General features: G+C 42.2%; 1 protein-coding gene across 3 annotated transcripts; it reads right to left on the reverse strand.

The window, feature by feature from the left end:
• Positions 1 to 7,820: 7,820 nt before the first annotated feature.
• On the reverse strand, positions 7,821 to 13,825 carry LOC106326853. 3 transcript variants are annotated; one of them, XR_001267343.1, is made up of 8 exons: positions 13,603 to 13,825; positions 12,902 to 12,941; positions 11,148 to 12,810; positions 10,231 to 11,001; positions 9,869 to 10,154; positions 9,683 to 9,775; positions 9,019 to 9,612; positions 8,762 to 8,815 (listed from the first exon to the last, which is right to left on the reverse strand). XR_001267343.1 is itself a non-coding variant. In XM_013764800.1 (5 exons), the coding sequence occupies exons 3-5, from the start codon at positions 12,300 to 12,302 to the stop codon at positions 8,478 to 8,480; spliced, it is 1,809 nt and encodes a 602-aa protein (XP_013620254.1). In that variant the 5' UTR covers positions 12,303 to 12,810; positions 12,902 to 12,941; positions 13,603 to 13,825; the 3' UTR covers positions 7,821 to 8,477. The 3 variants fall into 3 exon arrangements, 1 of the variants encoding a protein (XP_013620254.1); XR_001267342.1 differs by having other exon boundaries at positions 9,683 to 9,788; XM_013764800.1 differs by lacking the exons at positions 9,019 to 9,612; positions 9,683 to 9,775; positions 9,869 to 10,154 and having other exon boundaries at positions 7,821 to 8,815; positions 10,686 to 11,001.
• Between the last annotated feature and the right edge of the window lie 983 nt (positions 13,826 to 14,808).

A 14,808-nucleotide genomic window follows, 5' to 3' on the forward strand; every position in this document is an offset into this window, starting at 1 on the left:
AGGAGGTCGGTCCTCGCCCATGGGCGAGGTGACCTCGGTGCGGGTCGCCCTCGCCCATGGGCTAGGTGACCTTGGCGCGGGTCGTCCTCGCCCATGGGTGGGGTGACCTCGGTGCGGGTCGTCCTCGCCCATGAGCAAGGTTACCCGTGTTGAGACGGTCGTCGTCCTAGGGCGAGCTGATCAGTCCTTGCTTACGATTGAGACCTCATCCAGACTGATCCTCTTCTCAACGTTCCTCGGTTCGCATCCGTCAAAAACTGTCTTTTACGTGATTTAACCGTTTTCCGGGAATGTCTAATTTTCAAGGATTGATCGAGAGTTGGTTTTCCGGGAACTTTCAGGCATTGATTCCGTCGTGACCGGTTTTGACCCCAACATAGTATATATCGTTAACTTATTTAATTTTGCATATACTTGTTGCCATTGTATAGAAACTCCACCTAAACCGATTTCCAGAGCACTGTCTTCATATCTTCAGTAATTTTTTTCCAACTTTCAATTGTGACAGGAACGTGTTCCCTTACCAATGGTCCTAAATATGAAGACAGTTTCACTGAACCAGGACCGTAAGTGATACGTCCTAGATTCGGACAAGGATCACTCAACGAAATTTTGGATATGAACTCGCCAAAAAGGGGAGAACTGGGTGGTTTGAAAGGCGACACACAAGGTTGCGTTAAGACCTTATGATACTACCGGCTTCGATTGTGGTTTGGAATGTTACGTCAAGACCAACAAGGAAAGATATGTTTACTTGGATAATCACTCGACAAGAAACAAAGAGTGTTCTAAGCAAAGAACAAAGAGATAAACTCATAAACTTAAGGGGAAAATCGATTCATTGATTATGAGAAAGAGTCTACATACTTATACTACTTGTGGTGAAAGAAAGACATTAATAAAAACAATTAGGAAATAACAAAGTTGACTGAGAATGTTGAAAGGCAGTCAAATAACTCTTCAGATCAGATCTGGTCAAAGTGACTCTTCGGCTGATGTCCAGATTCATCCGGCCAAGTTGAAGTTGTCGCGGTAAGGAGCTGGACGAACGCATGACGGTCTGGACAGTCCGCCGGGTGATCAAGCAGAGTACTGATGCGGCCTAAGTCTTCAGAAAGCTGGATGATTCGTGCCTTAGAGAAATCTGAATGATAGAAATCCAAGAGAGTGTCAGACATGAGAGATAGTCCATCGGTTTGGTCTTTAGGACACTTGGTTCGCGCCAAACGGACCAAGAGAGAGAAGTCTCGATCATTTTGGGAAACCTCAAGATCCAAGTCAAGTCTGGCTCGACTGTTGGCTTTGGCTTGTCGAGATGGCTGAGAAGAACGCGTACTGGATCGGTCAGTTCAGATGTCTGGACGCGTGTCTGGTCTAAGCTCCATCCCGGATGTAAGCGGGTCGAGGCGGGACACGGCACGATCGTCCTGGTTGGCACGGCTCGGTAGACGAACCTCGGCTGAGTTGTTCTGATCAGCCTGATCTCCAATCTGGTCTGGTTCCATGTACTGATCCATGGACTAAGGCGCATCATTCCCCCTCTCTTAAAAAGGATTTGTCCACAAATCTGGATCATCTGCAAAGAAAGGAGATATATCAGAAACGTTAAAACTTGGAGAAATATCATACTTACCTTTCAGATCCAATTGATACGCATTGTCACTGATTTTCCTAAGGATCTGTAATGGCCCATCGACCCTAGGCATGAGTTTGGACTTCCTTTCCTCTGGAAATCGTCCCTTTCTCAAATGAACCCAAACAAGATCACCTTCTTCAAAAACGACCTTGCTTCTTTTCTTATTTGTCTTTCTCTCATTGATCTTTGTCTTGGCCGTGATGTTGGCACAGACTTGCTCATGCAACTTCCGAATGGACTTTGCCTTCTTTTTCCCATCTGTACAAACTCTTCCACTCAAAGGCAAAGGCAAAAGATCAAGTGGAGACATAGGGTTGAAACCATAAACAATTTCAAACGGTGAGAACTTAGTAGCGGAATGCACAAAATGATTGTATGCAAACTCAACATGTGGCAAACGTTCTTCCCAAAGTCTAAAATTCTTATTAACCAAATACCTAAGCAATGCAGACAAAGTTCGGTTCACAACCTCAGTTTGACCATCGGTCTGAGGATGACAAGTGGTCGAGAATAACAGTCTAGTTCCTAGTTTAGGCCACAAGGTCTTCCAGAAATAGCTAAGGAACTTAGCATCTCGATCAGACACAATTGTTCTAGGCATGCCATGCAATCGGACAACATCTCTAAAGAATAGTTCAGCAACATGCACATCATCATCAGTTTTATGACAAGGTATGAAATGAGCCATTTTTGAAAACCTATCAATTATCACAAAGATAGAATCTCGTCCGGCCTTAGTCTTAGGCAATCCAAGCACGAAATCCAAAGAGATATCTACCCAAGGATGAGATGGAATGGGTAAAGCTGAATACAAACTTTGGTTTTTCACTTTGGACTTGGCCTTCTTGCACACCACACAACGGTTGCATATCCTCTCCACATCTTTCATCAAACTCGGCCAATAGAAGTGCTCATAAACCACCTTGTAGGTTTTCTTGATTCTGAAATGTCCCATCAAGCCTCCTCCGTGAGATTCCCTGACAAACAACTCCCTCAAAGAACATTGGGGAACACAAAGACGGTTATCAAAGAATAAGAAATCAGAAACTTGATACTACTTCCCATAGGAAATCTTGGAGCATTTTCTGAAAATTTCCTTGAAGTCTGGATCAGTTGCATACAAGTTTTTGATAAACTCGAAACCAAGCAACTTGGTCTCAAGAGTGGACAGAACAACATACCTTCTGGACAAGGCATCAGCTACCACGTTTTCCTTACCTTGCTTGTACTTGATTACATAAGGAAAGGTCTCAATGAACTCGACCCAACGTGCATGCCTTTTGTTCAACTTCTGCTGGCTCTTAAGATGTTTCAAAGACTGGTGATCCGTATGAATTACGAACTCCTTAGGCCAAAGGTAGTGCTGTCACGTCTGAAGGGCCCGGACCAAAGAATACAGTTCCTGGTCATAAGTGGGATAGTTGAGTGTGGCTCCTCCAAGCTTCTCACTGAAGTAAGCAATGGGTTTCCTATCCTGCATCAAGACAGCACCAATACCTACACCCGAGGCATCACATTCGATTTCGAAAGTCTTAGAGAAATCAGGAAGAACAAGTAATGGGGCTTGAGTCAACTTCCCTTTAAGGATCTGGAACGCCCCTTCTTGGGCTTGTTCCCACTTGAATCCAACGTTCTTCTTGATCACTTCGGTGAGAGGGGCGGCTATAGAGCTGAAATTCTGGACAAACCTTCGATAGACCCCGGCCAGGCCGTGAAAGCTTCTCACCTCGCCCACGGTCGTTGGACTGGGCCAGTCTCGGATGGCCTTGATCTTTTCTTCGTCCACTCTGAGTTCATCTGCACCTACAACAAAGCCTAAGAAGACCACATGATCTGTCCCAAGATTAGCAAACAAACGTTCTTTCGTAAGTACTTCAAGAACAGATTTCAAATGCAATTTTTTGATCTTCAAGGTTCTTGCTGTAAATGAGAATATCATCAAAGTAGACAACAAAAAAATGGCCAATAAAGGACCGCAAGATATGATTCATCAAACGCATGAATGTACTAGGTGCATTGGTAAGGCCAAATGGCATGACAAGCCATTCATACAATCCTAGTTTAGTTTTGAATGCGATTTTCAAATCAATTTTAGAAAACACAGAAGATCCATGCAACTCATCAAGCATGTCATCAAGCCTAGGGATTGGATGTCTATACTTTACCGTAATGTTGTTGATGGCTCGGCAGTCCACACACATGCGCCAAGTGCCATCCTTTTTGGGCACAAGGAGGACAGGAACGTCACAAGGGCTGAGGCTCTCCCTGACGTATCCCTTCTCAAGAAGCTCTCCAATCTGTCTCGGAATTTCCTTTGTCTTCACAGGATTGGTTCGGTAAGCTGGCCGGTTTGGAAGAGACGCACCTGGGACGAAGTCGATCTGGTGTTCAATGCCTCAGACTGTTGGCAATCCCTTAGGATTCTCATTTGGAAACACATCAGAGTATTCCTGCAAAACATCTGTCAGATCACTCGGAATTTCCGGTGCAATGTTAGAAGAGGAAGCCATTAGAGTTTCTTTGTATACAAGCAAAAGAAACGGTTGTTGTGAGCATAAGGATTTCTTTACCTGGCTTCCTTTGATAAAGAAGTTTGAGTTCCTAGGAGATACCTTAGGTTCGGATGGTTTGGGCGCTTTGTCTCGGCTTTTCTTCAGCTGGAGCTGATCTTGGTGGACTTCGGCCGGTGAGAGAGGAACCAAGGTGATCTTCATTCCCTTATGATCAAAAGAGTGTCGGTTGGTGTAACCGTCATGTATTGTCTTCTTGTCAAACTGCCAGGGTCGTCCTAGCAGGATATGGCATGAGTGTCGATCGATGTTATGGTATAAGCGTCGATTGACACTGCCTTACGCAAGCGTTTCAACTAGATTCCTATACCACCTCTCGTATGTGCCTAGGTATCTAATCCAACAGGATTCGGGTTCAGTTAATTGATTGCACTCTCGTGCCTCTCAATTTCCTATGATTCTAGGTTCAAGCAATTAGTCACACTCTCGTGGTTTTCAAACTACTTTAGATCCTAGTATTACAAGCTATCCTGATGTAGAGATCTTTAGATATCCTAACAATCATATAATTCAGAAATTCATTCAAAACCCAAGAAATTCCTAAACCTAGCAGGTGGATCTACTCATGCATGATGTTTGTCACAGAAATCATAGATGAATAGATGAATAACATAAAATATAAATAAAACCAAAACAATGGAGTTCAAGAGGACTCTGAAGGAGTTCCTCTCTTCTCTCCTAACTTAGAACTATGAATAAAATAAAGCTTAGCCGTCAACAATGGCTTAGAAAACACATAAATAGGGTTTCTGGTCGTCCAAGGGTATTCTGGTAATTTGTGGTTGCTTTTGGGCTTCAGTCAGTCATAAAATATGATCGGCCCGTATTCTGGCATCCATATCGATCGATGTGAAGAGGTCTGCATCGATCGACATACGTTCCTCTTCTCGACAGCTTCCTCTCGCGAGGCAGACTGACCACTCTTCAGTAAAACATGCATAACTTCTACTACAGGATGCTGATTGACCTCAAACCGGTGTCATTGGAAAGTAACTCAAAGCTCTATCTTGTGTCAAAATCTGGGCTCAATCTAACGGTGGGAAGGTCTTCATCCATAGCTAGACATCTGACACGTCTGTGCAGTTCTGCATCTCAAAAGACTCCAAAATCACCATATTTCTCCAGAACGTACCTGAACCTGTAAATACTCTAAATAGACTCTATATAGTAGTAAATATATATTAAAACACTTATAAACCATTGCTAAAAATGTGTAAAATCCATGGTCTATCAGGAAGGACGTTGCAAAGGACCTCGTCCTCATATCGTCCAATAGTGAGAGGCACCGCGACCTGTTCCCGGACATACTGTTCTCCAGTTTCATTCAACCATTCCAATCTAAAAGGTCGAGGAAGTGGTTTAGTTACGAGTCCAAGCTTCCTAACAAGAGGATCACCAGCAACATTAGTGCAACTTCCACCATCAATAATCAAAGAACAAACTTTTTCTGAAACTAAACATCGAGAATGAAAAAGATTCTCCCTTTGTTCTCGTTCATTGGTTTTGGGTTGAACACTCAATGTTCTTCTGGTAACAAGAAGTGGACCGTGAGCTGGATAGTTGAGCTGTCTGTCCTCATCATCATAGATCGGCTCAAGTGTCTCATCAAAGGCCGGGTTTAGGTCGGTGTCCGAGTGTTCTTCAATGATCGGACCAAGGCCTTCGTCCATGGTTTTTCTGGCGACTAGGAGCGGCCCTTGGTGGGGATAGTCGAAGGACTCTCCTTCCTCAATAAAGATAGGACTGTGGCCGTCCTTGTCCTCTAGATCGTCCTTATCGTCCTCGGGCTCAACTTCGCCATTCTCCAGGAGGATCATCACATTCTGGTTTGGACACTTGCTGGCGTAGTGGCCAAGGCCTTGACATCTATAGCACCGAATGTCTCTTTCCCGGTTGTTAGTCTCAACAACTTTGCCTTTGTCAACACGAGCCGGGGCATTAGCCTTAAAAGCAGTATTTGTTGTGATTGGAGACTTACCTTTGTCTTGATAGCTAGGTTTGGGAACAAAGGCCGGTTTAGAGTAGTTCTTTCTTTTGGCTTGCTGTTCGATCAGAATGGCCTTGTGTAGCATTTGTTCCATACTAGCATACTCCTGAAGCTCCATTCGATCTTGAATGTCTCGGTTGAGACCTGAAGGGAATCTGGCCATGGTGGCGTCTAAGGGCTCGTCCACATCCGCCTTGAGCATCAAGACCTCCATCTCTTGGTGGTAGTCCTCCACGGATTTGGTTCCTTGAAGTAGACGTCTGAATCGTTGGTGGAGTTCCCGGTGGTAATGTTCTGGAACAAACCGTCTCCTCATCAAGGCCGAGAGCTCGTCCCAAGTAAAGGTTGGTGGCCCGCCATTCCTTCTCCTGTGAGTCACAACTTGATCATACCAGTTAATAGCATAGCCAACAAACTCAGCTGCGGCCAATCTAACCTTTTTTATTTCAAAGAAATTTTGACAATCAAAAACAAGTTCAATTTTTCTTTCCCATTCAAGGAAAGCATATGGATCGTTTTTACCATCAAAAGTTGGAATCTTAAGTTTCACTCCACCTAAACCCTCATCAGTTCGTTCAGTTCTAGCAAAAGGATTGACATCACCTTGATCACGGTTTTGGGTTCCTCTCCTAGGACGGTTGATGGAACGATCGTCTTGGTTCTCCTCCTCTCCGACTTCTTCATTCGGCCGTCCGTTCCTCCATGGGCGATCTCGCCGGTTTCTAGATCGGACCGGTTGGCTATTTTGGATCTCATCAAGTCTGAGATGGATCTGTTCCAAACATGCATTCATAAGGTTAGCCATAGAATCATTGAGAGCTCTCATCTGCAAGTTAGATAAACCAGCATAAGAGTTCCTGGTTTGGTTCCTATCTTCTTCACTCTCCATAGTTCCTGAAAAGCTTAACACAAGAGATTAGTACACAAAATTCCTCACACACTCAGGTGTTTGATCTCGCCCACTCTTAGTGTTTCTCTCAGAATTTGGATGGTCACTCAATAAGTGGTCTCTCAAAGTTCTAAGAGAACAAGACTAGTAACAAGTTGGGATCTCCAAGCAAACACGGGTAGTTTAAGATAGAAAGATAAGAACTTTGGTTTTGAAATCCGTTTTAACCACTATAAGGCTGGATTTTTCAGTCAGCAGGATTTATCTTCCACCACCTAGCCACTAATTGAACTTTTTGATTCTTTTTCTCTTTTCTTTTTTTTTTTATATAGATCTCTTTTTTTTTTAATCTAGTGGCTGGTAAAGAGATGGCCCGGATTTGAGATAGAAAGAAGAAGATGAACAAATTTAGAAAAATGGAAGATGAGAAGATGAAACGATGAGAAAATGAAAAGATGATACCAGTTGAGTGGCTCTGATACCACTTTGATACGTTCTAGATTCGGACAAGGATCACTCAACGAGATTTTGGATATAAACTCGCCAAAGATGGGAGAACTGGGTTGTTTGAAAGGCGACACACAAGGTTGCGGAAAGACCTTATGATACTACCGGCTTCAATTGTGGTTTGGAATGTTACGTCAAGACCAACAAGGGAAGATATGTTTACTTGGAGAAACACTCGACAAGAAACAAAAACTGTTCTAAGCAAAGAACAAAGAGATAAACTCATAAACTTAAGGGGAAAATCGATTCATTGATTATGAGAAAGAGTTTACATACTTATACTACTTGTGGTATGTTGAAAGGCAGTCAAATAACTCTTCAGATCAGATATGGTCAAAGTGATTCTTCGGCTGATGTCCAGATTCATCCGGCCAAGTTGGAGTTGTCGCGGTAAGGAGCTGGACGAACGCGGGACGGTCTGGACAGTCTGCCGGGTAATCAAGCAGTGTACTGATGCGGCCTAAGTCTTCAGAAAGCTAGATGATTCGTGCCTTAGAGATATATGAATGATAGAAATCCAAGAAAGTGTCAGACATGAGAGATAGTCCATCGGTTTAGTCTTTAGGACACTTGGTTCGCGCCAAATGGACCAAGAGAGAGAAGTCTCGATCATTTTGGGAAACCTCACGATCCAAGTCAAGTCTGGCTCGGCTGTTGGCTTTGGCTTGTCGAGATGGCTGGGAAGAACGCGTATTGGATCAGTCAGTTCGGATGTCTGGACGTGGGTTTGGTCTAAGCTCCATCCCGGATGTAAGCGGGTCTAGGTGGTACACGGCACGATCGTCCTGGTTGGCACGGCTCGGTAGACGAACCTCGGCTGAGTTGTTCTGATCGGCCTGATCTCCAATCTGGTCCGGTTCCATGTACTGATCCATGGACTGAGGCGCATCAGTAAGGTTCTCCCATGAAAGTGAAATCTACATGAACTCTGCTATTTGGATCTTTAGCTATGTCTTTCATCATTGTTGGTGCACGCTTTCTCTTACGGGAGTTTGAATCTTCTGGCTCCGGAACTGTAGACTGTCCGATCTCACCTTCAGGCTCACTATCAGCTCGTTCTGTCTCAGGTTCTGTCACATGTTGCTCACCTTCTTCTGGTTCTGTCACATGTTGCTCACCTGTCTCCAAAGTACACACGAACTCAACATCATCATCTGCTTGTTTTTCTTTCTTTTTTTGGCTTCCCTCCTCTTTTGTTTTTCGTTCCACCGGCCATAACAATTTACCTGGAACAAATTATGAAAGGAAGAATTAGTTCGAAACTAACAGACACTGATAAATCCAAACAAACAGACCAAGACCAACCAAACAAACAACGAACATTCCAAACAAACATAGAATGACCATGACCAAACCAAACAGACAGACAATGACCAAACCAAACAAACATACAGACAATGAAAATAATCAATAGGGATACGTTTCACACATATATGCCTTCACAATCAGTTCTGACATTCTCTGCCTCATCAATGTCAACTTCCATGTCGATATTTGATGGCAATGGCCCAATGTCTGCAGTCCCCTCTTGAATATCTTCCTTACTGTATCTTCTCGAAGGACCTCTCATAACAGTATACCAATGTGATGACTCATCTTCCCTAGAGTAAAAGACTTGCTTTGCTTGAGATGCTAGAATGTATGGATCACTTGCAAAGGATGCTTGACTATGATGGAGGTTAACAAGGGTGAAACCATCTTCAATCTTCGCTCCATTACCCTTTACTGCCCATTCACACCGGAACAGAGGGACATAGAAGACATTATAATCCAGCAAAATGATGTCAGTTACTCTGCCGTAATAAGAAACCAGATCGACGACCTGTGATATATCTTTGGCACTAGATCTACAGACTGTTGTAGCCTCGTAATAAACCCCACTATTCTGACTTCTCCTATCAATTGACGTTGTGTGAAACCTCTGCCCATTAACTATGAATCATGTATAAGACCTTGCAGAACAACATGGACCATAAGTTATCCACTTAAGTGTTTCTTCATGCTCTGTAGAATCAAGAGGCACCTAACAAAGTAAAATCAAGTCAAAGACATGTCTACGGCAACAAGAGAAATTATGAAAACAAATCAGTAACCTGTTCTTTTAGCCAAGTTGCGAAATTCTTTGTGTGCATACTCAATAAGGTTGATGCATCTCGCCGACATTTTTCACATGTGTCTTGTAAATACTGTAGATGCTCACTTGTAAAAGATTGTAAGTAAAAGAAATGAATCAATTGGTTGATCAGAAAACAAAAGAGTAAGTGAAATATGATACTTACTCTACGTATGGTTCGACGAAAGCCATGTTTTGGATGATAGCAAGATGTGCTACTTTCTTTTCCATTTCAGTCAGAGTAATTGGAGTGCCTGTGGGATATTGGACGACCCTCTAAGATGGAATTGTTCTCATACTATGTGTTTCTGTCTATTTTTTCTTCTACGTTTGTTGTCTTCTTAAAAAATTCACTGCAAAACCCGATACATTCTTCAGCTAAATACGACTCAGCGATGCACCCCTCAGGTCTTGCAGGATTTCTCACAAAGTCTTTGAGGACTTTTATGTACCTGAGACGAAAGTGAGTATAGATTGATTAGCAAAAGTGAGTATAGTCAAAATTTTAAAAAGTCATATATATAATACCTTTCAAATGGGTACATCCATCTAAATTGGACTGGTCCACCAAGGCGGGCTTCCCTTCCTAGGTGCACAGTCAAATGGACCATGATATCAAAGAAGCTTGGAGGGAAAAAATTTTCAAACAAGCATAGAGTCTCAACAATCTCAGCTTCCATAACCAATAGCTTCTCCCTATCAATCACTCTCTGGCACAGCATATTGAAGAATGCGCACAACCTCAAAATGGACCATGATATCAAAGAAGCTTGGAGGAAAAAATCTTTCAAACAAGCATAGAGTCTCAACAATCTCAGCTTCCATAACCAATAGCTTCTCCCTATCAATCACTCTCTGACACAGCATATTGAAGAATGCGCACAGCCTCAAAATGGCCAGCCTAGGTCCTTTAGGTAACGATCCTTTAAGTGCAATCAGAAGAAGTTGCTGCATTAAAACATGATAGTCATGGGATTTCAAACCTGATACTTTACAGTCATCTAGTGAAACACCTCTTGAAATGTTTGAGCAATATCCATCTGGCCCTTTGAAGTCAAATAGTCGCCTGCAAAAGATCTTCTTCTCTGCCTTCGACAAAGACCATAGTGCTGGAGGAAGATATGTTCGTTTTCCTTGGATTTTAGGGTGCAACTCCTGCCTAATACCAAATTCCTCCAGATCTTTACGAGCAGCAAGACCATCCTTAGATTTTCCAGAGTGCAACAATATGGAAACTAAACTCGCAGCCACATTCCTCTCCACATGTATGGCATCCAAGTTGTGTCTCATCGGAAGTTCCTACGCGAAACAGAAAGAAAACATAAAATCAAAATTAAATATAAAAAAATCATAAACAGAAACATAACGAAGATTGATCTCTTCTTCATAAAATCCATAAACATAAAAAGAAATAATTCATAAACAGAAACAGAAAAAATTCATACCTCCCAGTATGGTAGCCTGAAAAAGATTGATCTCTTCTTCCACCGAGATAACTCATCTTCATCTACTTGAACTTCTTCCTCTTCCTCTTCCTCTTCCTCTGATTCACTAGATAAAGCCTCAACATCAGAGCTTAAATCAGTACTCTGAATCCTTTTCCTCTTACTTGCAGATCTTTTAAAATTTCCAAAGTCATTGTTGAAGTTTCTCAGATTTTGAGAAATTTCACGACCTGTTAGTATTCTACCCCTTCTCCCTTGTTCAACTTTTCCATCAAACCACTTCTTCGTTCCTCTAAAACTATGAGTTGGTGGCAGACCCTTTCTATGGCACATGTAGACATGTTTCCTGCTGAACTTTAGCCACATACTATCTGTCTTCTTTCCACATAACGGACACCCCATTTTCCCCTTGACTTTACAGCGTGCAAGATTCCCATAAGCTGGGAAATCACTGATCGTCCAAGGCAGCATTGCGTTAAGATTAAAAGTACAACAAGTTACAGCGTCGTAGGTTACCTCTCCACTGCTCCACAGATGGTTTAGATCGTCGATGAGGGGTTCTAAGTACACATCGATGCTATTACCAGGCTGTTGTGGACCAGGAATCAACAACGAAAGCAAGATGTTCTCCTTCTTCATGCATAGGTCAGGCAGCAAGTTATAGTTCACTAGCAAAACAGACCAGCAACTGTACATCAAATTCTTCATATTGAAGGGATTAAATCCGTCAGTTGAAAGACCAAGCCTCAGGTTCCTTTCTTCTGCTGCAAAGGCCGGGTGTTTTGCATTCACCTGATCCCATGTCACTGAATCAACAGGGTGCCAAAGTTTTCCATCTGTGCTTTTGTTGGTGAAGTACCACCTCAAATCCTTTGCCATTTGCTCAGACCGAAACATCCTCTTCAATCTTGGTATGATGGGAAAGTAATGTAATACTTTCTGTGGGACATCTTTCTTCTTCTCACCAGTGTGCATATTGGTCTTCCATCTTGAAGCCTTGCATTTTGGACACTTCTCAAGCTTCTTGTACCTCTTTCGGAATAGACAGCAGTCATTGACGCATGCGTGAATCTTCTCGTAACCCATATCAAAGGATTTCAGAAATTTCTTCACCTCATACAGCGAAGTGTGGAGCACATTATCCTCTGGAAACATCTCCGGTAAGGTCTCAAGCAGATCGTTGAAGCTCTTGTCAGACCACCCATTTTGTCTTCAGTCTGATTAAAGAAACAATGGCAGATAACTTGTTGTGTGATGCACAGCTCGGATACAATGGGGTTTCGACTTCAGCTATCTTTGCCAGGAATTCATCTTTTTTCTTGTCGTCTCCCTCTGCCATCTCAGATAACTCCCCAGTACCAGCTAAATCTTCATCAAAACACTCAGCGGCTCTGTATAACCCGAAGATCTCATCATTCCACTGACTTGTTCTGCTTTCAGATTCAACTCTTGAGTCCAATTCTTCATGTAGATACCAATCAGACCGCTTCTTGTAAGACTCCTCCATTCCCCTAGTAACTAGATGATCAACTACCACAACTCCTGAGTGACGATCTATATTACGGCAGTCAATGCAGGGGACATACAATCATATCAGTCCCTCCCAGACCTGCAGCCACATCTCGTACAAACTTTGACCCCTCTCTCATACGCAGGATCAACTCTTCAATGGATCATGAAAAGCAAAAGAAAAATAAACGATTTAAGTCTCTCAACACATACTGAAACATAACAGATAATATTAAAAGCAGTACCTGCTAAGATGAACCCATGCCTTGTCCACCATTATATATTCTAAACCAAAACTGAAACTTCAGTAACAATTTTTGACAAATTGTCATCAGAGTCATCAGAGTAATAGTATAATCACTCAGAATACTCAGAACTTGTCCTCGATTTCATAGTAAAAGCACTCAGAGTCAGAACAAATAACATAATAAAATGACATTAGATGAAGCACATAACTTATCCTCGAATTCATTGCTAAAACGAGCACAAATAATAAAAAATTACATTAGATAAAACGCAAATCTACCTACTACGATTCTGAACAAATGACACAGGACACATAAGAGGCATCTCTTCTACTCGATATATTATTCTGAACAAACTACAGAATCACACAACACACTGACACAATGACTACAAAAACGATAGATCTTCAATCAAATACTACAGAATCACACAACACAATTACACAACACAGAATCAGTAAATTATTCGAATAAGTAACAAGTAATCGAGCTGATAAAACTAAAACGAAAACGAAGACATGCAAATAAATTTTATTTCGCAAATCGAATCCCTAAAGTCTAAATCGAAATTGATAAAACAACAATCCTAGTTAAAGGAAATCAAAGGAAAGATGAAATCTAAGCAAATATGAAATGAAAACAGGAAATCAAATCAGGAAATTAACTATCGACAAAAATGGCGTAATGGCGACCTTCGATACCTTCAGCAACGGAAATGGTCTCGGAATGGTGGATGACGGAGCTTTAATTGGCGGATGGGAGAGGCGGAACAGTGTTTAGAGGTGTAGAATGGAGCTCGATAGATTTTAGCTAGGGTTATGTGAGAAAGAGGATAAAATTAGGGGAGATAGAGGGAAAACACGATTAGAGAGAGGGAAAGTGAGTTGATTAATGATTTTTACTAAGTGTGTACGCGGAAAAGCTAATTTTGGATTCCCGCTTAATGAAACACTATCATAGCGTTTATATAGCACTATTATACTATACTGTTATAAATTATGAACTGAATTGCCATTAACCAGGTCCGGACCGAGACCGGTCCAATACCTAGAAGATGGAGAGATGGTCGAAGTCTAGAGAGAGGAGAGAGAGAGCCGATTTCAAGAGAGAGAATGGCGGCCACAAAGCTTGGAGAAAATGAAACATTTTCCTTTTCCTAGTAGATGTAATCTTTCCATTATTATGTATTAGTAGTTTTTCTAATACTAGTAAGTTTAGGTTTTTGGATACTTTCCATTTATCTTCATCTTGTAATCGTTATATAAAGAAACCCCCTTGATCATTAATAAACACATAATATTCAGTCTCTAAATTCTCTAATTATAACACGTTAGCAGCACGATAGACTCCAAAACCTTGAGACAAAACCTAACCTTTAATCCGTCACACATAAACTCTAAATCAGGCGCAACTTAAAATCGATCTATCTCTCAAACCCTGAGGAACCAGACGACGAGCTACATATCATCTTGAAGCTCTTGACGAGACAAATACATCAGCGCAAGCCGTTTGTCGATCCGATCTCAGACGCGCCCACACTCGCAGAAACAATATGCAGCACCGTCTTGATCTTTTGGAACCCTAATCCCGAAGAACCCTAAATTGTTCTTGCTTGCGTTCCACCCCCGCCCAGCCGCAACCGTCCGCGAGAAGAAACAAGCTCGCGATAGCTCTCGGCAACGCGATCCGATAGGAGCCGTCCCGCGTCCGTTCGTCTCAGCTCATCTCTGATCTTTGGTGGTCCGGTTCAGACCTGCAAAACAAAGGTACAGACTTAATCTGAGAACATGAATCGAACCTGGTTGTTTTGTAAAGATTGAAACCCTAAAAGATCATCTCTAAAACTAAAAGCCATAGGTTAAATAGATCAATCCCCTATGAGTAAATCGAAGCTCTATAAGTTCGAT

Source organism: Brassica oleracea, chromosome C2 (genome assembly GCF_000695525.1).
Source record: "Brassica oleracea var. oleracea cultivar TO1000 chromosome C2, BOL, whole genome shotgun sequence".
NCBI lineage: Eukaryota > Viridiplantae > Streptophyta > Magnoliopsida > Brassicales > Brassicaceae > Brassica > Brassica oleracea.